This window comes from Rhinopithecus roxellana, chromosome 17, assembly GCF_007565055.1.
Source record: "Rhinopithecus roxellana isolate Shanxi Qingling chromosome 17, ASM756505v1, whole genome shotgun sequence".
In the NCBI taxonomy this organism is placed as follows: Eukaryota; Metazoa; Chordata; class Mammalia; order Primates; family Cercopithecidae; genus Rhinopithecus; species Rhinopithecus roxellana.
This window is the reverse complement of record NC_044565.1, coordinates 6953894-6976867: the sequence shown is the minus strand read 5'-3', so window position 1 is coordinate 6976867 and position 22974 is coordinate 6953894. Positions and strand designations below refer to the sequence as shown.

The window sequence follows — 22974 nt, the reverse complement described above, 5'->3', positions numbered from 1 at the left end:
CAGGTGAAAGAGAGGTGCCGGTTCTACATGAGCAAAGGAGCATCAAAGTGTCACACACCCATGCATTCAAACTTCCACCTTTTCTTATGGTTTTAGAAATAAGGATGCATAGGCCGGGTGTGGTGGCTCACGCCTGTAATCCCAGCACTTTACGGGGCCAAGGCAGGCGGACTACCTGAAGTCAGGAGTTCGAGACCAGCCTGGCCAACATGGCGAAACCTCATCTCTACTGAAAATACAAAAAATAGCCAGGTATGGTGGCACTCGCCTATGATCCTAGCTACTTGGGAGTCTGAGGCAGGAGAAATGCTTGATTTGGCGGAGGTTGCAGTCAGTCAAGATCACACCATTGCACTCCAGCCTAGGTGACAAGAGTGAAACTCCGTCTCAAAAAAAAAAAAAAAGAAAGAAAGAAAAGAAAAAAGAAAAAAGGATGCATGTTCAGTGAGTTCTAATAACCTACTCCATTTAGTTTCTAAGCATTAGTCTTGGGCCAAAAGTCACGTCCACCCGATGCTGGGATTCCACCTCAATCAAATGAGGCAATTGGACTGTACTGCAGGTAACTGCTACTTACACATCAGAGTTACCCAACATATTTATCTACCCCCCTGACCCAGGCTGACTGAATCAGCATCCCTGGGTGTGGGCTGGGAATGTGTCTTTTCAGCACACTTCCCCAGCAAGATAAAAGTGCATCTGTAAACTGAGAGCAGGAAACCAGGGGGCAAGATTGTCAACTCATGCAGTCAGGGACATGTTTAATTCATTGGTGAATCCCCTAGTACTGGCACATAGAAAGCGTCCCATATTATTTGCAAAATGAATGAATGAATAAATGAGCAAGTAGGTGAATAAATGAGCAAGTAGGTGAATGAATGATTCTGAGGTCTCCTCCAGCTTTGACAGCCTACGACCGTGTGACTCCTGCATATGCATGAACACACAGACACAGACACTACACACATGCACAGACACACATACACACTTGAAGCAAAGAGGGATGAAGCCTGCCACACTGCAGGTGGTCCTAGCTGCCTGACCTCCCTTCCTCACACACTGACACACCTCCGTCTTTGTTGACCTGTATTTATTGTGCACCCATTGGGTGCAAGGCCTAGCCCCAGGACCTGGCCAGAGACCCAAACATGGCCTCCAAGGGCCAGCCTTACTTTGTGGAGGTCCAGGCCCCAGAGCTGATTACAAGCATGGGAAGGGAGGAGGGTGGCCCAGCAGGAAGGCTGGGGAGGCAGTGCGTCAGCCGGCAGGCAGCAGTGGGTAGCAGAGGCCCCCTCTTGGCGGGCAGCCTACTTGCACACTTGGCTGAACAGAGACAATGGTGGCTGCTCCCTCCGGCCCAGCCTCCTTCCTACAGGCAGAGCCCCAAGTCCATGAGTCTCCGGAACCTCCCTCAGAGAACAAGTCCAGCTGGGAGGCAACCAGAGGGCAGGACGAGGGGATTTCCCAGGGGGGAGCAGCGGAGACCCTCTGAGCTGCCAGAGATGGGGAAGGGGTCCAGGCACCTTCGTCCAGGAAGGAAGCTTTAAGGCATGTGTAGGAAGGCACACAGAAGAGTCTCCCAAGCCTGGTCTAGGCCTCACCTGGTCTCCAGCCTCCATCCCATCCCTCACAACTCTCCGGAGCCGTGGCTCCTGCCAGGCAGACCCCTAAGGGAAACTGTCGCCACCTTATACTTCTCTATCCTCTCCAGTGGTCTGAACCTAGAGAACCTCCTTCCCTGCTCTGTTGGAACAAAGGCTTCTTGTTCCCAGGGTTCCAGGGTTCACTGCAAAGCTCTGGAGGCCCCACCCCTCCCAGCCCTCACTCAGGCCATCAGCCCTGCTCTGTTGATGGGCAGTTGGGTATGTGAGGCTGTTTCATCTGCTTCAGGGGAAAGGACGACTGTAGGGGGAAAGGAGACAAAGGCACGGTGCCCCACAGCCATGCGGAGCCCTTGAAGCCCCCCAAGGTCCCTGCCCAGAAGGCTGTCCCTTCAGTAGGCAGGACCTTAGCGACCCTGCTCCCTGGGTCACAGGAGGCTGGTTGGGAATCTCTCAAGAGTCCCTGATTCACTCTTCTGGGGCTTCCCCAGGAAGGTCAGCTAATTCCCAGAGCAAGACCATTCTCAGGGCTGTGGCTCCCCTGGCTGGGTTGCCCAGGGGACCTCTGCTGCCCCAAGCTCTCCCCCAGAAGCCAAGGCCACACCACATATGCCCTGGTTCTCAAACAAGTGCCGAGTTCCCAGCAGGTCTAGGAAATGAGGCCACTCTGGATTCTGGGGCCTGCAGGGTGACATGGGACGAGCTCCAGGAGGAAAGTCAAGTCCTCAACCTCCCTCTTCCCTTGGGTGTGGCCAGGGACTGGGGCTTCGGAGGGACTGCCATGGGGGTGGGGGGCAGCACAGCAGTATTAGGAAAGCTTCAGTGAGCATGAGAATGAGGGCCACAGGGAAATGAGGTTTGTCCTTTAGCAGGGAAAGGAGGTGCCTCCTCCGTCATGGTGGACTCATTGAAATAAGTCTCCTCCAGGGAGGTCCATCTCAAGTGTACCCTGGAGCAGGGGCCAGTGTCTCTGAGGTGGCGCGGCTTCACAGCTGATTGCGATTCCGCTTCGGGATGATCTTCCGGTAGGTTCTGCGCTCTGAGATGTTGCGCTTCACCTTGGCTGTGGTGGGAGCCTCATCCTGGTGCAGGGACGGGCTTGAGTGGGACTTCTTCAGGCTGAGCTTGGGCTCCTGAGTGCCTCCAGCTTCCCTCGCCAGCTGCTCCTCCCACAGGTCCAGAGCATTGGAGGGGCAGCGCAGGCGGGCCACCAGCAGTTGCACATAGGTCTCGTAGCGGGTTTTCTGCAACACACAGTCCCCACCACCTTAGCACCATCCTGGCTCCAGGCCGGGAGGAGGCTAGAATCGTGAGGGACAGCTCACAGGTACTTGAAGCTATGGTGATGCAGACCTCTGCAGAAAGAGGGCTGGACCAACAGTGAGTGTCAGTATAATGCTTGGGCAAGCAGACTGCAGAGCATACCTCTGGATGGTATTATAATGACACATATCAGCCCAACCCTTTTCTAATAATAACCAACCCCTTGGAGTGCTGTAACTAACATCTCTATGCCATGTTCCATCTTTGAGGCACTAAAAGATGTGTCACCCACTATGCCTGAGAGCTTTGCAGCCCTACACACAAACAGCTCACATCTGTACAGCCCTAATTGGGTCTGAATAGCATTTTAACAATTGGCATCTGTGGAGCATGATGCTAACTACCCTCATCTGCTTAACACTGTACTACTAAGGCCCCTGCAGCTAGCATCCTTGGGATATGGTTTCCAGTTTACAAAGTGCTTCTTCACCCTCCATCCCATTGGATCCTCATGCCAGCCCTGGGAGGGGCACAAATCATTGTGGAAGGGAGGGCTAGTGGCTTGCTAAAGGTCCTAGCTGGTCAGTGGGAGGAAGAGGTTGGGTCCTCACAGCCACACCCTGAAGCCTCTGAAAAGTGGGGAGTTCACAGCCATGGATACAATCACCAAGCCAAGGGATAGGCTGGGGCCTTGAAAGGCAGAAGGCTGCATGAGGGTGCAGTGGGGACAGGCAGGAGGCAATGTTGATTCCCACTTCCTGGTCTCTGCCTCTGGGTGGCCTCTGATTCCCTCTATTTTCACATTGCATTAACCTATGCTTCCTCCCCAGTGGGCCCTCACCCTAAGCAGGCACTCAGGACCCCTGAAGCAGGCACCCAGTGTTGGGATCTCGGATGAAGTGACATGACACCAAAGCAGAATTGGGGAGTGTGGGTGGATGGGTGAGGGTTGGGGGAGACTAGGGGATGAAACATTGCAACATGGGCTGTAGAGCCAACAAAAGTCATTACTGGCCAGGGGCAGTGGATCACACCTGTAATCCCAGCACTTTGGGAGGCTGAGGCAGGCAGACCACTCAAGGCCGGGAGTTCAAGTCCAGCTTTGCCAACACGGTGAAACCCTGTCTCTACTTAAAATACAAAAATTGGCCAGGGGTGGTAGCTAACACCTGTAATCCCAGCTACTTGGGAGGCTGAGGCAGGAGAATCACTTGAACCTGGGAGGCGGAGGTTACAGGGAGCTGAGATCGAGCTACTGCACTCCAGCTTGGGCGACAGAGTGAGACTTTATCTCAAAACAAAACAAAACAAAACATAAACAAAAAAACATGGTCATTTCTTAGTTAAGACCATAAATGGGGCATTTGAAGCAGCATGTAAATTTACCAGGTTTGGACAAGTAGTTTAATTTCTCTGTGCCTCAGTTTCTTTATCTGTAAAATGAGGATAACAGTACCTACCCAGAGTTGTTAGATAATTGAATGAGATAATCCATGCAAGGAAGACAAGCTCCATAAATACTACCTATTTGGCAGGTATTAGATGGAACAATTCAGCTGAAATGTAGTTAATTCTTTCAACTTGGGAAAAACCAAATATACTCAGGAGAAAGAAAACTATAAAATAATGTCTGCTATGGGTGTTTCCAGACAAGCAGCTGCTATGTGCCCCCAGGACAAGAGGTGAAAGGCCTAAGTGCATGGGGACACACACTCTTTGCGCACGCCCGTGCACGCGGGTGTCCCTATGGGAGTCCCTGCCCCTTTGCAGAGATCACACACGGGCCCCGCCTTCACACAAGCGCCTCTCCCCGCCCCGGCGCGGTCAGGGCAGTGACGGCTGCAGGGACCGAGGCAGCCTCGAGAGGGCGGAGAGGGTCCTGCGCAGCGGCGGGGAGGTGGGCTCGGCCCCTCACCTCGTACTCCAGGTACTCCTTCCGCAGGCGGTACTCCTCCAGCTCGCGGCTGCGGCCCCGCCGCTCCGGTAAGTTCCTCTGCAGATCCAGCAGGTCGTCCGAGGCAGCGTCCAGGCAGTTCTCATGGGATCGATGCTGCTCCTCCTGCGAGCGGCAGGCGGTGAGGGACGCTGTCCCGGGCGTCCCCTCCACCGCTTTCCGGGCCCGGGTGTGCTGCCCTCCTGGTCACCTCAGTTCCCAGGCCGGGTGCGCAGCCGGCCTCCAGCCTCCCCGAGCTAGTCCTAGGGCTCCAGGTGCACATTCCCAATTCAACGTACCCCACCCCTTCCCGGAGGCCATACCAGGGAGCTCTGGGCGGGGCCCACCGGCAAGATGGGCCGCACGAATCTGCGCTGGGAGCCCACGGCGGCGGGGAAGGGCGGTGCGGAGTGTGTGGCCGCAGCCAAGTTGATGCGCGCGATCCAGGAGCTCATCTCCTTGGCAGTGCTGGGGCAAAGAAGGTCGTTGGTCCCCAGGGACACACAGTTGGTCCTCACCCTCCTCCCGCAGCCTCCTGTGGTTGGTTGCACAGCTGGCCAGCTGCTCAGGACTCAGCCTCCCATAGTTAGAGCCCTGCCACTAGCAGGGCACTCGACCTCTGACCAAGGCATTTCTTATCAATAAAGAGGAAAATCTGGAGGCCAGGCGCTGTGGCTATGCCTTGGCAGGCGGATCACCTGAGGTCAGGAGTTCGAGACCAGCCTGGCCAACATGGTGAAACCCGTCTCTACTAAAAATACACAAATTAGCCAGGCACGGTGGTGTGCGCCTGTAATCCCAGCTACTCGGGAGGCTGCGGCATGAGAATTGCTTGAACCCAGGAGGCAGAGGTTGCAGTGAGCCGAGATCGAGTCACTGCACTCCAGCCTGGGCAACAGAGCGAGACTCTGTCTCAAAAATAAAAAATAAAGAGGACAGTCTGAGAAAGCAACAGATTTTATAACAAATGCCAAACTTGGTCAATCGTTAGCAGCTTCCCAGAATCCTGTGTTCTGAACTGGGAGGCTTGATCCCACTGACAAGGAAAAGGCATATTGTGCTGGCAACGTTGGCCAAGGATGGTGAGGAAGCAGGCAATGCCTGGACTTCATCCCTGGTCCTCAGCTCCTCTTCCTGCTGCCACATTCTAAGAATTTCTGATCATTATGGCCATTCGCACCAGGGCCCCCGGGGTCCACAGGCCTCAGGTGTCAGCAGGGTCAGTGGGGAGAGAACTAGGGCAAGGCAAGGCCTTGCCACAGTCTCCCACCCCAGGGACTTACGGTGCCTGGAAGAGGTAGAGGCGCCAGTCAGCCGTGCGCAGCTGGAAGACATGCGGCTTCTTGGTGTAATGCGTGGCGGGGGTGGCCAGCGAGTGGTGCACCCCAACAGGCTCGTCCATCATCTGCCCCACCAAGCTCTCCCCCTCCAGGCAGTGGTCTTCTCCCTGCTACCAGTCACAGGGGCTCAGACAAGAGGTTATCATCAGCTGCCCACCCTCCAGACAGTTCTGGGCCTCTCTCAGTCTCCCATTCTGACAGGGGTGTTGGCTCCTTTCCTACCTTCAGGAAGTAGAGAACCATCCCTCGCAGTAAGGTGTGGAACATCTTCCAGCCGCGCTTGCCCCATGGCGCTGTTCCAGGAACAGAACACAAATGTAGGTGGGGGCACCAGCATCCAGACACACTCAGACACACACAAGTGTGCATAAGCCCCCTGCCCCTCACACCACCTCCAGTCTCTCACCAGGATGCACACAAATGCAGAACATGCCAACACAAGAAAACATATACAATCATAAACAAACAGCATCCAGCATGAGGTCACTGTTCAGTACACATTGAGTCTCTCCACACACAGGCAATCCCTCCTGTAAATGAAACCATAGAACCACTCACACCCAAATATGGATATTCATACAGATCATCCTCTCTCCAACTCCAAACACACACCCACTACCCCAAGTAGTGGCAAACACCCAGGCACAAACACAACTCCACCAGACAGCTTTCTAGTCCCTGCAGGATGCTCTTGACCTTGCATACCCATCCAGAGGGGCTCAAGGGCTCAGGGCCCAGCTTTGGGGTGTCCTTCCCTGTGTACCCCACTCTGAACACCACCTGGAACACCACCTGCCCTCTTTCCCCCTACCTCTCCACCCTGGTCTTGTATGGTGAGCCCTAGGGCCCCGGCGGCTTCACAGCAAATGCTAATTCCCATCCTGGTCGCCCCACCCTGTTCAATCTGTGCTTGCACATTAGTATGCTGAGATCACCACTCTGGTCATGTTGGTACCCTAATCAAAAGCCTTCAGCTGCCTGCGGAATGAGGCCCAAACGCAGGCCCTGGCAATTTTGCCACAAGTGTACCTCCCTTGCACACACCCCATGTTCTGAGCAAACTTGGCTTGCTGTTTTCTCTGTGTGGGATGCTGTCTGCCCAGCTTCCAAATTCCAGACCCTCTTCTTCTCCGAAGTTCAGTGCAGATACCGTCACTTACCAGGAGCCTTACCTCTCCCTGTCCCCACATCCCACTTCCAAAGCAAAACCAAAAACCTTTTTCTCCTCACTTGATTCAGCCTCTAGACACTCAGCTCTTGCTACCTTTTTGTCCCAGACATTGACACACTTGTCTAATCTCTATCTTACTACAGGGACTCTGGGGTCCAGGAATAACTAGACCTGTTTTGTCTGGGTTCTCCTACCTACCCTCTAGCGCCTCACACGGCATCCAGCACGAGGTCACTGTTCAGTACACATTGAGGAAGGAACATGGGCTGGCTGCCTGTCCTCAACACGGGCCATCTCTCTGCACACCTGCGCATGCATCCGCACAGGTACCTGAGCAGGGCCACTCCCAGCACACCACCCTGTTTGTGGGCAGCAGACACTCACTCTTCTTGCCATCTGCATCTTGATGCATCTTCCGAGCCAGGATGCCCTGCTTGTAGGTGGGCACCGTAGGATCCTGAGCCAGCTGAAGGAGGGGGTTGCTCATCTTGCCAGCTGGCAGGGATGGCCGGGCCTTCTCAGGTTTGGCTGCGTCTTCCTCATCCCTGAACAACAGAGAATTGGGCTGGAAGTGCTGACTACGCAAAGACCACTGGGAGGTATCCATTGTCTCCCAGAGCCTCAGCAACCTCTCTTTTCCTGGGGAGCCACACCCCAGGACCCCCCCAAAGGGAGTCCTCCTTCAGAGCAGACCCATCAATTCCTGAAAACTCTGCCGTACCCCATGTTCCACTACCACTGGCCCTCCAGCATTACTTGGGTTCCTCTATGCTGTCTCCCCAGAGCCCTGCCTCTGGCTTTGTCCCACTCAGAGGGGAGCACTATTTGAGTTTCTCTAAATCTTGGATGGGTGACAGAGGGAGGGCAGCCCAAAGACAGGGGAAGGGAGTGAGGAGGACAGGGGAAAGGGGGTCTCACTCACACGGCCCACTCGAGCTTCTCGCTGCGGATAGACCAGTAGAGGGCCTGGAACAGAAGCACACAGGTGGGCAGGGAAAACTCAGGACTGTGGAGCCTAAAGCCTCTTTGTCTGGCAGAGGTAGGATAGGGGCATGTGTACAGCTTGCCTCCTCCACCCACAACATAGCTACCCTTCCTCCTTGAGTAGGCAAGCATCCATCCATCTATCCATCCATCCATCCATCCATCCATCCATCCATCCATCCATCCATCTGTGCAGCAAAGTATTTCTGGAGCATTTCCCAGTGACAAGCACTATGCTGGGTGCTAAAGACATAAAGATGATCTGCCGGGCGTGGTGGCTCACGCCTGTAATCCCTGCACTTTGGGAGGCCGAGGCAGGTGGATCATCTGAAGTCAGAAGTTCGAGACCAGCCTGGCCAACATGATGAAACCCCATCTCTACTAAAACTACGAAAAGTTAGCTGGGAGTGGTGGCGCACACCTGTAATCCCAGCTACTCAGGAGGCCTCAGCCTCAGCAAGAGAATTGCTTGAACCTGGGAGGCGGAGGTTGCAGTGAGCCAAGATCACACCACTGCACTCCAGCCTGGGTGACAGGACGAGATTCCATCTCAAAAAACAAACAAACAAAAAAAGATGATGACCAAGGCAGACAAGTCCCTGTCCTGCCCATGCTTAGTGAGGCCTTAACTAGTTCTCATGGAGGAGAAATGAATTGCCTTCCTGGCATCCTGCTGGGAGGGATCTGATGGAGAAGAAACTGGCTGACCAATCCCCACAATAAATGTGCAATAAATGAATGAATGATGCACTAAAAGTTTGACGTATTAATGTAGATGTTATCTCACTTGCTTTTATAGCCCTTGCAGTGCCTAGCAAGATGTCTGGCACATAGTAGGTGTTCAGTAAATGTTCATGAAGTACAGCCATGTACCATATAACAGCATCATGATGGTTCAGTCAAGGATGAACTGTATACATGATAGTAGTCCCGTAAGATTATGATGGAGCTGTCCTATACAAGTGTATCATTTTTAATCTTTTCTATCATGTTTTTATTGTACCTTTTCTATGTTTAGATACACAAGTACAGCACTGTGTTAGAATTGCCTGCAGTATTAAGTACAACAGCATGCCATGCAGGTTTGTAGCCAGGAGTAATAGGCTATCCCATATAGCCCTGGTGTGCAGTGCGCTGTACATCTAGGTTTGTGTAAGTTCACTCTATAATGTTCACACAATAGTGAAATTGCCCATCGATGCATTTCTCAGAACATACCTTCATCGGTAAGTGATGCGTGACTGTGATGAAACAGCAAATGATTTTAATTGCTTATGACACACATGCTGTGTGCCAAGCACCGCGCTGAGCACTTGACAGATTTTATTTCACCTTGATAATGGCATTGTAAAGTGGTTAATACCCTCAGGAGGAACTTGAGTTGGCCAAGAGGGAGCAAATTGCCCAAGACTAGAATTCAAACCCAGGAACACCAGGCTCCCAAGTCTGAGCTCCAGACTTTCACCGTGTGTAGCTCTGCCCTTCTCAGACTTTGAAGGGGTAAGAATGACTTGAAAACTTAAGAAAATATTTTAGGGGTCCCAGTCTCAGAGAGTCTGATTCAGTAAGTCCAGCACAGGGAGCCAGCAGATTTGCATGGCTAACAAATTCCAAGATGCTTCTGATGCTGCCAGCCAGGGACCACACTTACTAGCCTGCAATAAATAAGCCCTGTTCTCTCAAGGATATTTTGGCAAAGCCAGTCTCAAGCTCAGCATCTCCCTTGGAACAAAGAACCAAGGCTGCAGGTCCTAAGTAGGGATCCCCGGGTCCTGAGCCCGTAAGAAGATCCCATGGCACATACCTTTAGCAGCTCCTTGGGGAAGTTCCCGCCATCCCTCAGCCCATTCAGGTTGGTTATGAATTCCTGGCAGCTCATGCTCTTGCCAATGTTCTGTATCCACGGAGAAGTGAGATGACTTGAGCACACACTCCATCCCAATAGAATAACCCCCCAGCCAGCCACCATGAAACCCTTTCCAGCTCCCCAGACCCACATCCCTCAGGGGTGTTCCCTGCCTGGTCTCAGGCCTCTGGTCTTCTCCTCCCCAAACCCCTTGCCACAGCCCCGGCCTCAGTTCCCACAGGGACTCTCTCCACCGTCTTACCTGTCCGTGCAGGTCCGTGTTAAGGAGCATGATTGCACATGTCAAGGTGTGTACAGAATCTGCCCCAGAGATAGGTGAGTGGAGAGAAAGCTCACTGGAACCAGGGTTCCTGTTTCCTTTGCCCACACTGGGTGGGGTAACCTCAGAAACCCTGGAATGCTTCCATTCTCCACAGCCCCCAACACACTCCCCCCAGTTCACTGTCACCTACTAAACTCCCAAGCAGACAAGGGCACCCCAAAGTTTCCCTGCTCTGCTGTCAGGGTCAGCCCCTCCCTACCTACTGAGGGGAAGACCCCCAGATTGCAGTGGTGGAAGCGTCTGGAGAACTGGTAGAGGATTCGCTCCCGTTCCTGAGTCTCCCCACTGAGCACCAAGGCCTGGAGGAAGCTCCTGAAAAGAAGGGCCAGAGTCAAGGAGAGAGCCCAGGAGCTTAGGGCCAATCAGATCCCGGCCTCAGGCTGGTGCCACTGCCCCATGCCATCCTCCACAGCCTCCCCAGAGAGGACCCAAAGACATTACCGGAGGGCTCGGTCCAGGCTCTGGCCTCCAAACTGGAAGAAGGACAAGTACTCCTCAGCCACAGCCCTGCTAAAGTCATTGCTGCAGAGGGAAAAGGGGCATGGAGTCTGCACTAGGGGCCTGGGCTGGGGCCGCAGATGCACTGGGGCCCCCAGGACTTGCACACATTATGGGGCCTGATGCATTGGGGGTGAGCAAGGGAAGGGCGCAGACACACTGGGCCTTGGGTCCTGACAGGACAAGGGAGCAGCCAGGGTCTGGTATGCCCTGCTACCCTATTCAGTGTACACTGGGCGACACCGGGAAAGACCTATGGACTCTGGTTGGCAAGGCAGCGAGGCCCAAGGACCAAGGGTGTGGAGAAGAGGTGACACAGTGTGACCGTGACTGAGAGGAAGCAGCAGACACAGTGAAGGTATGGGGCAAGAGTTGGGAGGGGAGATGGGGAGGGAACAGGGCAGGAACGGGAAGGGGAGGGTGGCCAGTGGAGGGAGACCTTCGGCAGCTCTTCCCTGGCTGCCTCAGCCTCCAGCCTTCCCCAGGCTAAAAACCCCTTACTTCTTCTGGAGGTAGGCAGCCACTTCAGACTTCCGGAAGCCCTCCAGGCGATAGAGGCGTGAGGCCAAGTTCCAGGCTACCTTGTTGTTCCTGATGCCATTAGCTAGCTTGTCTCCAGCTGGTGGTCTCTGGCCTTCCTCTGGGGACCGTGCTTGGGGCATAGGGCTCCCAGGAAGCCTAGAAGAGTTCATCGGTGTCCTCAGATTCTCACTTGAGATAGACATGCAGGAGCTCTGGGTCAAGGGTTCTTGCAGGACACTTGTGGCAAGAGTTCCCCGAGCACAGTGCCTTGAATGGTGGGGCCTGGAGGAGCTGGACCCAGGCCGTCACTCAGGGAAGAGACAGAGTCGCAGCCAGACTGACTTAGCCTGGCCTGGGACCAGGAGAACCCCAAGAGGAAGGTAGTCATGCAAGGTCTCCAGGTCTGGGGCCCTGCGCTTTCTCAGGTAAAGCACAGCCATGTTCCGAGTTTATCTCACCTCAGGCGGCAGGTGCGTCCCTGTGAGGACCCCAGCGTTGTTTTCTCCGATGCAAGGCACGTGGGATTGTCTCCCTCACCTGTCCTGCGGTCCTCCTATACCTCCTTGTCCCTTCCCCACCTCCCAACTCTGGCTGTAGCCTCCACTCCTAGATCTGGAGCCAAGAAAGCTGAAAGGATGGGCTGAGAATGGGAAGCTAGGTGGGCTCTAGTAATGGCAGCAGCTGGGGTAGTTCAGGAGGTGGTCCTCAGCCTCTCCCTTCCCCCACCTAGCAGCCTGGATGACTAGGAGACTGGGTGGTGACCTATGATCCAGTGTGAACAGGCCCAGGTGACCCCCAGCAGACTCAGAACCTCCGAGTCTGGCACTAAGACTCTCAGATGTCACTCACTCTAATCTTTACCTGACTCTTCTGCTTCCCCCACAACGTCACAATCAGGTGTGGGGTATTCTAGTTATGCAAACATTCATTATCCAGTGATACAGTTAGGAAGTTGAACCAGTAAGCAGAATACATCATAACATGAAAACATTCCGTGGGGCTAGGCGCAGTACTCACGCCTGTAATCCTACGACTTTGGGAGGCCAAGGTAGGTGGATCACTTGAGGCCAGGAGTTCGAAGCCAGCCTGGCCATCATGTCAAAACCCCGTCTCTACTAAAAATACAAAAATTAGGCATGGTGGTGCATGCCTGTAGTCCCAGCTACTCGGGAGGCTGAGGCATGAGAATCGCTTGAACCCAGGAGACAGAAATTCCAGTGAGCTAGTATTGCACCACTGCACTCCAGCCTGGGCGACAGAGCAAGATGCTGTCTCAAAGAAAAGAAAAGAAAGGGCCGGGCGCGGTGGCTCAAGCCTGTAATCCCAGCACTTTGGGAGGCCAAGGCGGGCGGATCACGAGGTCAGGAGATTGAGACCATCCTGGCTAACATGGTGAAACCCCGTCTCTACTAAAAAAAAAATACAAAAAACTAGCCGGGCGAGGTGGCGGGCGCCTGTAGTCTGAGCTACTCGGGAGGCTGAGGCAGGAGAATGGCGTAAACCTGGGAGGCGGAGCTTGCAGTGAGCTGAGATCCGGCCACTGCACCCCAGCCTGGGTGACAGAGGGAGACTCTGTCTCAAAAAAAAAAAAGAAAAGAAAAGAAAAGAAAAGAAAAAGAAAACAATCCCTGATAAACAGACATATAACATTAGAATTCACTTAAGCACCCTCACTACCTAACACGGCTGGGTCAGGGTTAATGGGAGGGTTAACCCCACTCCCATTACGGTGTCCTTGGGTGATGGTGACAGAATGTCAATCAGTGGCAGAAACCAAAGAACGATCTTTTATATGCATCTGGAAACTAGGCTGCCCTGTTGAGAGGTTCATAGGCTTGGTAGCCAGAGAAGTTCCAGCCTCTGAAAAGGGAGGGTTCTTCATGTCAAAAATTAAAGTTCACCCAACCCAAAATAGAAGTAAGTAAATCTAACTAAAATGAGAACATACTTTCCTAGCAAATAATGAAAAGGTTTAATTGGAGCTTTATCTTGGTAAATGATACTAGACATGGTACAAATAAGTTTATTTAATCTTATATTAAACACAATGCCTAAAATTTAATTTTCCCAGCACAAGTTTTCTGGCTGGATAAGACATCTTGTATTCATGCTTGATTTTCACAGTAAGATCATAAAGGCTGTTAAAAACAGTAACAGGCTGGGTGCAGTGGCTCATGCCTATAATCCCAGCACTTTGGGAGGCTGAGGTGGGAGGATTGCTTGAGCTCAAGAGTTGGAGACCAGCCTTGTGGTCTGCCTGGGCAGCATGGCAAGGCCACATCTCCACCAAAAATAAAAATAAGTAAAAATTAGCTGGGTGTAGTGGTACACGCCTGTGGTCCCACTTACTTGGGAGGCTGAAATGGAAAGATCATTTGAGCCTGGGAGGCTGAGGATTCAGTGATTCATGATTGTACCTCACACTCCAGGCTGGGCAACAGAGTGAGATCCTGTCTCAAAATATAATAATGATAAAAACAGCTATTTTGAATTATAATTCACATACCATCCAATTCACACATTTAAAGTGTACAATTTACAGCCAACTGATCTTCAACAAAGTAAACAAAAACATAAAGTGGGGAAAGGACACACTTTTCAACAAACGGTGTTGGGATCATTGGCTAGTCACAAGAAGGACACACTTTTTCAACAAATGGTGTTGGGTAATTAACTAGCCGCAAGAAGGAGAATGACACTGGATCCTTATCTCTCACCTTATACAAAAATCAACTCAAGATGTATTAACGACTTAAATCTAAGACGTGGAACTATAAAAATTCTAGAAGATAACGTTGGAAAAACCCTTCTAGACATTGGCTTAGGTAAGGATTTCATGACCAAGAACCAAAAGCAAATGCAATAAAAGCAAAGATAAATTGCCAGGACTTAATTAAACTGAAGAGTTTTTGCACGACAAAAGGAACAGTCAGTAAACAGAAAACCCACAAAGTGGGAAAAAATCTTCACAATCTATACATCTGACAAAGGACTAATATCCAGAATCTACAATGAACTCAAACAAAGCAACAAGAAAAAAACAAACAGTCCCATCAAGAAATGGGCTAAGGACATGAATAAACAATTCTCAAAAGAAGACATGCAAATGGCCAACAAGCATGAAAAATTGCTCAACATCACTCATGATCAGGGAAACGCAAATCAAAACCACAATGCAATACCACCTTACTCCTGCTAGAATGTCCATAATCAAAAAATCAAAAAATAGATGTTGGCATGGATGAGGTCAATAGGAAACACTTCTACACTGCTGGTGGAAATATAAACTTATACAACCACTATGGAAAACAGTGTGGAGATTCCTTAAAGAACCAAAAGTAGAATTACCATTTGATCCAGCAATCCCACTACTGGGTATCTACCCAGAGGAAAATAAGTCATTATAAGAAAAAGATACTTGCACACACATATTTATAGCAGCACAATTCACAATAGCAAAATCGTGGAACCAACCAAAATGCCCATCAAACAACGAGTGGATAAAGAAACTGTGGTGTGTGTGTGTGTGTGTGTGTATATACACACTCCCACAATTATATATCTACAATTATATATAATTGAATCATATATGATTGAATATACATATATAGATTGAATACATACATATATATATTATTGAATACTACTCAATCATAAAAAGGAATGAATTAATGGCATTCACAGAAACCTGGATGAGATTGGAGACTATTATTCTAAGTGAAGTAACTCAGGAATGGAAACCCAAACATCATGTGTTCTCACTTATAAGTGGGAGCTAAGCTATGAGGATGCAAAAGCATAAGAATGACACAATGGACTTTGGGGACTCGGGGAAACAGTGGGAAGCGGGTGAGGGATAAAAGACTACAAATAGGGTGCAGTATACACTGCTCTGGTGATGGGTGCATCAAAACCTCACAAATCACCATTAAAGAACTTACTTATGTAACCAAACACTAACTGTTCCCCAATAACCTATGGAAATAAAAGTTATAAAAAAGAAAGAAAAGAAAATTCAAGTTAAAAAAATAAAATAATAAAGTGGGGTCAGGCACGGCAGCTCAAGCCTGTAATCCCAGCACTTTCAGAGGCTAAGGCAGGTGGATTTGAGAGTTCAAGACCAGTCTGATCAAGAGTTCAAGACCAGCCTGGCCAACATGGTGAAACTCCCTCTCTACTAAAAGTACAAAAATTAGCCAGGCATGGTGGCACACGCCTGTAATCCTAACTACTCAGGAGGCTGAGGCAGGAGAGTTGCTTAAACAGAGGTTCAGTCGCTGCAGAGGTTGCAGCGAGCCAAGATTGCACCATTGAACTTCAGCCTGGGCAGCAAGAGCAAAACTCTGTCCCAGAAATAAATAAATAAATAAATAAAGTGTATAATTTTATGATAATTTATATTTGCATACTTTTTTTTCAAAGTGCTCCCTCATCTAAGTATTATTTTAGTAAGAATACTAATTGACTAGGTCATTTTTAAAAGCATATTTTAGGGCTTTGTCAGTTGATTATTCAAGTAATTCTCTTTAGATGTGACAATTGGTTCTTCATCTTTATTTCCGCCTCTTCCGTTGTTCACTGGACAGTCTCTTTTGGCTCCTCTTTTGTCAGTGGTTTTCCATGTGATGTGTGAGGTCTTTCAGCATCACTTTCATAGACCTCATGAAATCATATGTTTTTTGACAAGATTCGTAATTACACTTTTCTGTTAGCTTCTGTTGTGCTTCTCCTGCATTGTGGAGTCTTTATGAGCCTCAAGAGGCAAGGAGAAGTCACCAACAAAGACCCTGACCCGTCTGTGTTAGGTGGAGAGGGTGCTTAAGTGAAACTTAATGTTATGCGTCTGTTTATCAGGGAACATTTTCATATTATGATAATTCCTGCTTACCAGTTCAACTTCCTCACTGTGTCAGTTGGATAATGAATGTTTGCATAACTAGAATACCCCACACCTGATTGTGACGTTGTGGGGGAAGCAGAAGAGTCAGGTAAAGATTAGAGTGAGTGACATCTGAGAGTCTTAGTGCCAGACTCGGAGGTTCTGAGTCTGCTGGGGGTCACCTGGGCCTGTTCACACTGGATCATAGGTCACCACCCAGTCTCCTAGTCATCCAGGCTGCTAGGTGGGGGAAGGGAGAGGCTGAGGACCACCTCCTGAACTACCCCAGCTGCTGCCATTACTAGAGCCCACCTAGCTTCCCATTCTCAGCCCATCCTTTCAGCTTTCTTGGCTCCAGATCTAGGAGTGGAGGCTACAGCCAGAGTTGGGAGGTGGGGAAGGGACAAGGAGGTATAGGAGGACCGCAGGACAGGTGAGGGAGACAATCCCACGTGCCTTGCATCGGAGAAAACAACGCTGGGGTCCTCACAGGGGCGCACCTGCCGCCTGATGTGAGTTAAACTCGGAACATGGCTGTGCTTTACCTGAGGAAGCACAGGGCCCCAGACCTGGAGACCTTGCATGACTACCTTCCTCTTGGGGTTCTCCTGGTCCCAGGCCAGGCTAAGTCAGTCTGGCTATGACTCTGTCTCTTCCCTGAGGCACTGGGTCCAGCTCCTCCAGGCCCCACCATTCAAGGCCCTGAGCTCAGGGAGGCACCCTTGCAACAACTAACCTGCATGGACTGCACCATTATGTCCATGACATGAACCACTGCTGGCTCCTGCTAGTGCCATTAGTATGACTCACATTCAGCCAATTAGAGAACAAAACCCCTTTTTCAGTGTAGAGATCCCAGGGGTTGACAGTCTTGAGGCAGCATTCTGGAACAAGTAGACATCTAGGATGGTTTCCCAGTTGGCCTATTCCTACCTCTGGTCACAGTTCTGGGGTTACACAATCCTATGTTGGGCCCCAGGATCCATTCCCTTGGTCCCCATCAAACCTCCACTTGATGAGATCTGAGCCAGTGCCCCAGGCCTAGGTTCTTTGGTGAATGCCTCCCGGATACTTCCTCAAATTCAAAGCTGTCCATAATCCCCACATCACAAGCTCTGACCTTGTACTTCCCTGGCCTGCCAGCATGACTCCCATTTTTCTGGGCAGGCACACGCCCTTGCTCAGGTTCCCTGGACACTTCCGCCCCTTTCTCCTCTCCTGGTCTCCAACTGTGGATGCTTCTTTGAAAGCCCTGCCCCAGCACACTCAGATCTCACCTCCACGTGTATAACTATCTGCTGTTTTGTTTCTGATGCTTCTGAACCTTATGGTGTTTCTCAAAACTCTTTCCTGGTGCCCACTCATATAATCCTTGCTTAATAAATATGAGTATGCTTAATTCCAATGTGCATTTCTCACGCTCCATCCAGACTAGGATATTCTTAAATGTATCCATCATTAAGAGCATGACAGCCAATTAGTCTGAGACTTACTGTTCTGCCGAAGTCAGGTGAATGTCAGGCTGGATGTCTCCAGTCTCTGCAGGCCTGGCTATTCCTTCACTCTTTACGTCCTCGCCTGGGTTTGGGGCCTCCCCTGCCTCCTCTTTCTTCAAGGACCTTGGCTCTTCCCCATCCGTCTCCAAGAGTGAAGAATGTGAAGTGTCTAGTGTCCACTTGGGCAAAATGCCTGAGCTGTGGTGTTGAAGCTGCGGGCTGCCCTCCTGGGACGATGCAGGGCTGGGCCTGGGACCAGGGCCTCTGCTCTCAGATTCTGGGCTGCTAGGCTCTGGAGAAGAAGCTGGGCTCCTCCAGGGGCTGGGGGCCAAGGTGGGACCAGATTCCTGGAGGTGCCCAGCCTCCGTCTCACCTGAGGAAGAATGTGAAGTGAGGCGGGCACAGGGCAGGAGGCAGGAGAACAGCCTGGGCACCACCTCCAGAGGCTCCCTCCCTGGGGATCCTCCCCTGGAGCCTGGCAGCATGCCCTGTCCCTCCCTCAGGCAGTGACCTCTCCCACTTGCAGAGGCAGCAGACAGCGGGCTCCCAGGACTCCAGCCTCCAGGCCACTAAGGGCTCAGGACCTTTGCTAAACCACCAAGACCCAGAGGTAAGAAATGCTGGGCCTTTTGTACATTTCCTTCATTTACTTTCTAAAGAGGCAGGATTTAACCCCAAGTCTGTCTGGCTTAAACACAATACAATGGGACCCATTAATGGCAACCATGGATCCAAGAATGATCTTTGTCCCCACTCCAAATTCCAAAGCCTCCCAGGACCCAATTTCCCAAACCCCCTTATTAGGGCTCACCTCTGTCCTGGGAGTTAAGAGTCACCTGGGGCCAAAAAGGACCTCCTCCCTGCCAGCCCTCAGGGCTGGGAGAGGCCTGTTGAGAGAGGCAAAGGCATTCCCATGAGCCCTGGAGGCAAAGAGAGGTGGATGGGGGAGAGGCCAGGCAGGGAAATGATGGGGAAAGGAGGGGTTGGGAAGGATGCCATGAGTAGGCAGAAGCCCCACCGTAATCCTCCCACCCAGGCTGAAGCCTCAGTTCAGAAAGTCCTGGATGTGAGAAGCTCCACATGCTAGGATTGTCGGTGCTAGGTCCTGGAACTGAATGGGCTCATCGTCCTCCTCCAAAGATGGAGAAAGTAAGGCCCAGAAAAGGGAAGTGACTTGCCCAAGATTGCACAGGATGTGCAGCAGGGCCAAGATCAGATCCGATACATCCTGATTCCCAGTTGAATGCTTCGTCCACACACGGTGCTGCAGATGGAGCAAGACCAAGCCTATCTCCCTGAGAAGTCTAGAGAGAAACAGAGGAGAGAAGGAGAGAAGAGGTGATTAGAGGAAAATTGCTCCCAGGGCCTTCCTCAAATCCCATGAGGCCTCCCTTCACAGTCTGCCCAGATGGCCCTGCCTCAGGTGGTGCCAGCCCAAGGAGGGGCTGTGTTTTAGGGAGGGTGATAGCCCCAGGCACTGGGCTGGGTGGGCTCTGCCTTCACAGACAGAAGCCAATCTCCAACTTATAGTGCTCCCAGGCTTCCCTCTGAGAAGTTAGTGCTCAGAGAAAGTCCATGGCAGGCGCAGTGGCTCATGACTGTAATCCCAGCACTCTGGGAGGCCCAGGCCGGTGGATCACCTGAGGTCAGGAGTTCAAGACCAGCCTGGTCAACATGGTGAAACCCTATCTCTACTAAAAATACAAAAATTAGCTGAGTGTGGTGGCACACACCTGTAATCCTAGCTACTTGGGAGCCTGAGGCAGGAGAATCGCTTGAATCTGGGAGGTGGAGGGTCAGCCGAGATGGCACTATTGCACTCCAGCCTGAGCAACATAGCAAGACTCCGTCTCAAAAATAAAAGAAAAAAGAAACTCCTGAGAAAATGGACCTCCACAGGCACAGCCCTAACTGCCACTGCGCTACACTGAGGGCCTTGGCCCATGTGGAGGGGACTCCCATCAGTACCTAGGAGGTCCTCTGATCTTGGGGCTCCGGTGACAGAGTTGCCCTGGCTAATAGAGTTGCTCTGGGTAATAGAGTTGCCTTGGCTAATAGAGTTGCTCTGGGTAATAGCTCTTCATTGTTCTCAGGGAATTGAGAGATTAGAAAATTACAGCCACACTCTACCATATTGAGTCTCCTTATCTCTTAAAGAGAGGCTTCCCTGGGAAAACTGTGCTCCCTATTGTCTCACAGAGCATGTCCCCATCCTTAGTTGATATTAAGAATCTCTGCCATTGTCATATGGGCCTGATCTATTGACACTGGACGTGGGAAGAATGACAGATGGTGAGCTAAAAGTAACAACATGCTGAAATCTGTCAAGAAGAGAGAGGACAGGACTTTTGAAATAGGCATCTCTCTGCTAGGGGCAGAGGTCACCCTTGCAGGCTGAGCGCTGCCCTGTTAACAGTTGGGAATGTCTTGGAGGTGGGAGGGGAAGAATCAGAATGGCCTGGAACATGCTGCAATTGGAGGAGCTGTTTGTTCTCCAAACGTATCTAAGCATAGCCCCTTGGAGCTGGTGAGATGGAGACATTTGTGGACCTAATTATCAGCTGACATCAGCTGACATCATGGCATTGATAAAATGTCCTATCATTCTGACGAAAACACTGGTCCTGATTTTCTGCTCTATTCCCCTGCTATATACTGATGCAGGTTATCCCAAAATCTCTTCGCATCAGAAAAGAAGGTCCTGGGCCTGGTGACCCCCGAGGAAGACCCTCCCTTCTGTGTTCCCAGCACAGCCCCGGTTGGTTCCCAAGACTGGGCTTACCTCACTCTCCCCCTGACCAGGAGGTGCTGCAGGAACCCCATCAGTGGCAGCCACTGAGGCCCAGCAGATGGAGTGTGGTTTATAGACGGGCACAGGGAATGGAGGGGTACGATGCCCACTGGTAGCAGCACTGTCCCCCAAATCCGGCTCACTTTCCAGTTCCCACAGCACCGTCCCTTCTGGGAGGTGAGTCTCCAGAGTTGCTGGGCTCTCAGATCCAGTTCTCACACTTGCATGGGAGTCTGAAGCCCCCCAGGAAAAGCGCTCTCCAGAAGCACTGTTCTCTGAGAAAGGACTCCCCAGGAAGAGGGGGTTGCTGAAGAACATGCTGTCCTCCTCAGCTACCCACTGTGGGGAAGAGTCTGGGGTTCCCTCTCTCAGACATGCCTGGCCCTCCCCTTCAGGCTCGCTGCTGTCTTCCCCTGAGTCTTCATCCTCAGGTGGGCTGGAGTGCAGGCCCGTGACCCCAGGGAGGTCCACAGGGGGCGTGGGGAGACAGCATTTCAGCCCAGCCTTGAGCCCTTCCGTCTTCTCCAGCTCCTCCTCCAGGTCTAGGACACACATCTGGGCCTGCAGGATGCCTGCCCAGAACACTACCTGCGTGGACGTGCTCCGGTTCTGCTGTGGGCTCCCCAGTAGATGGCTGTTCGCAGGTGACCCTGGTGATGCTGTGCTCTGCCTGTGCTCCCCCTGGGCAGAGCAGCTCCCCAGGTGTGTGAGCTCCACACCAGAGCCCCAGGGAGGAGCATCTTGTCTGGTAGATTCAGGAGGGTCAGTGGCCCAGGTTTGCTCCTCGCAAGGCTCCGGTAGATCCTCATGGTTGCACGTTTCCCTTGGGCACTCTCCTGGGTGGGGCTCCAGGCTGTCTCCCAAGTACGGATTGAGAATTTCCATGGGCTGGGGTTGACCAGAGAGTCTGTGGTCACCCATCATCCACAGAACAAAAGCTGTGCAGGAGTCCCCCGGAGTATCTGCTTTCACAGTCTCACTGTGTGGACTAGGGGGAGCACTGACCGCTGGGGCAACTGGGAATCCATATCTACCCTGGAAATGCCCAAAGCAAGTGCAGGTTAGGGAAGGGCTGTCAGCCTTTGGAGGCACATATGTAGTGTGTTAGATGTGTTTGGAGTGTCTTCCCCATCTATGCCCTCTGCTAAGGGACACTGCCCGCCACAGCCCTGCTGGGAGGAAGGAGTGTACCACATATTCTATCTGACCCCACAATCTCTAAACTTGCACCAGGGCAGCATCTGCCCCAAAGACACCCATCTGTTGGCTGAAGGTAGCCCATGTGGCTTAGCTGAAAAGAACAAACTGGCCAAATCAGATCCTTCTCTTGGGCATTTGGATTGGAGAGCGTGGAGACCGAGGTGGTTGGCAGCAGGAACAGAAGGTGGAAATGCTTTTAGGTATCAAGGAAGCAGCTGCAACCCACATGCTTTGGTTTACAGAATGTAAACCAAAGCTGTAAACCAAAGCATGTGGGAGCCAAACAGACACAGACTGGAGGTAGAGAATGCAGCCGACTCACGGAAGAAGCAGGCACCCACAAAAGGAAGGCCACAGCCTGCCTTACTTCCACTTTCCAAGGCTCCTATCCTTGGGGCCTACCCTGTTCAGGAGGCTGGTTCACAGGCTGCTTCTTGGTCCTTGTAAGCTACTGACAGCTTGGAATTTGGCCCAGGTGGATGCAGCAAGGGGCTCTCTGCTCAACTCAGCCCAAGCCCTCATGAAGGGAGGATGCTTCAGTCCTACTGCCTACCACCCAGCAGACCACCTGCTGCGTGGAGAGCAGATCCCTGCCTTCTAGGGAAGAAGAGGCTGGGATGTGGCGGCCATGTCAGCCTGGAGTTGCCTCACATCTGCCCACAGCTGCTGTCTGCACGGGCTGCACTAACTCTCTGGGTGGGCCCTTATCAGATGAGCCCAGGAACCTCAGAGTGTTTTCTAGAAACATGCATTGCATCTCCATTCCCTGCATGCAGCCCACCACTTACATGGCTCTCAGAGCAACCCTGCTTCCTCAGAACAGCTGGCATGTTTTGATCCAAAGCACACTGTAAGCTTGTAACTTGTTTGTCTCGTCATGCTTGCTCTCTACAAAGTGGAAGTGCAGGGTCAAGTACACAGGTCCTTATGGCACGTCGTAAGAACCCTGGCTCAGCTGTCTTTTTTTTTTTTTTTTTTTTGAGGCAGAGTCTCGCTCTGTCACCCAGGCTGGAGTATAGCAGCACGATCTCAGCTCACTGCAACCTCTGCCTCCTGGGTTCAAGCGATTCTCCTGCCTCAGCCTCCTGAGTAGCTAGAATTATAGGC

General features: G+C 51.7%; 1 protein-coding gene across 3 annotated transcripts in view; it reads right to left on the bottom strand.

Moving 5' to 3' along the window:
* Positions 1-1073: 1073 nt before the first annotated feature.
* Positions 1074-22974, bottom strand: part of PSD4 (pleckstrin and Sec7 domain containing 4) — a 45737-nt gene continuing 23836 nt past the window's right edge. Inside the window, exons 2-17 of one of the 3 annotated variants that reach the window (XM_010366043.2) lie at positions 20659-21702; positions 19055-19180; positions 18688-18763; positions 17874-18249; positions 11481-11657; positions 10923-11003; positions 10681-10793; positions 10401-10459; positions 10097-10186; positions 8231-8274; positions 7693-7853; positions 6360-6430; positions 6081-6244; positions 5121-5265; positions 4780-4923; positions 1074-2845 (exon numbers count right to left, since the gene is read on the bottom strand). In XM_010366043.2, the coding sequence (XP_010364345.2) occupies positions 2588-2845; positions 4780-4923; positions 5121-5265; positions 6081-6244; positions 6360-6430; positions 7693-7853; positions 8231-8274; positions 10097-10186; positions 10401-10459; positions 10681-10793; positions 10923-11003; positions 11481-11657; positions 17874-18249; positions 18688-18763; positions 19055-19180; positions 20659-21591 (3018 nt within the window). In that variant the 5' untranslated portion in view covers positions 21592-21702 and the 3' untranslated portion in view covers positions 1074-2587. Of the gene's footprint in view, positions 2846-4779; positions 4924-5120; positions 5266-6080; positions 6248-6359; positions 6431-7692; positions 7854-8230; positions 8275-10096; positions 10187-10400; positions 10460-10680; positions 10794-10922; positions 11004-11480; positions 11658-17873; positions 18250-18687; positions 18764-19054; positions 19181-20658; positions 21703-22974 lie in introns of all 3 variants that reach the window. The other 2 variants (XM_030920955.1, XM_010366042.2) reach the window with 2 other exon arrangements.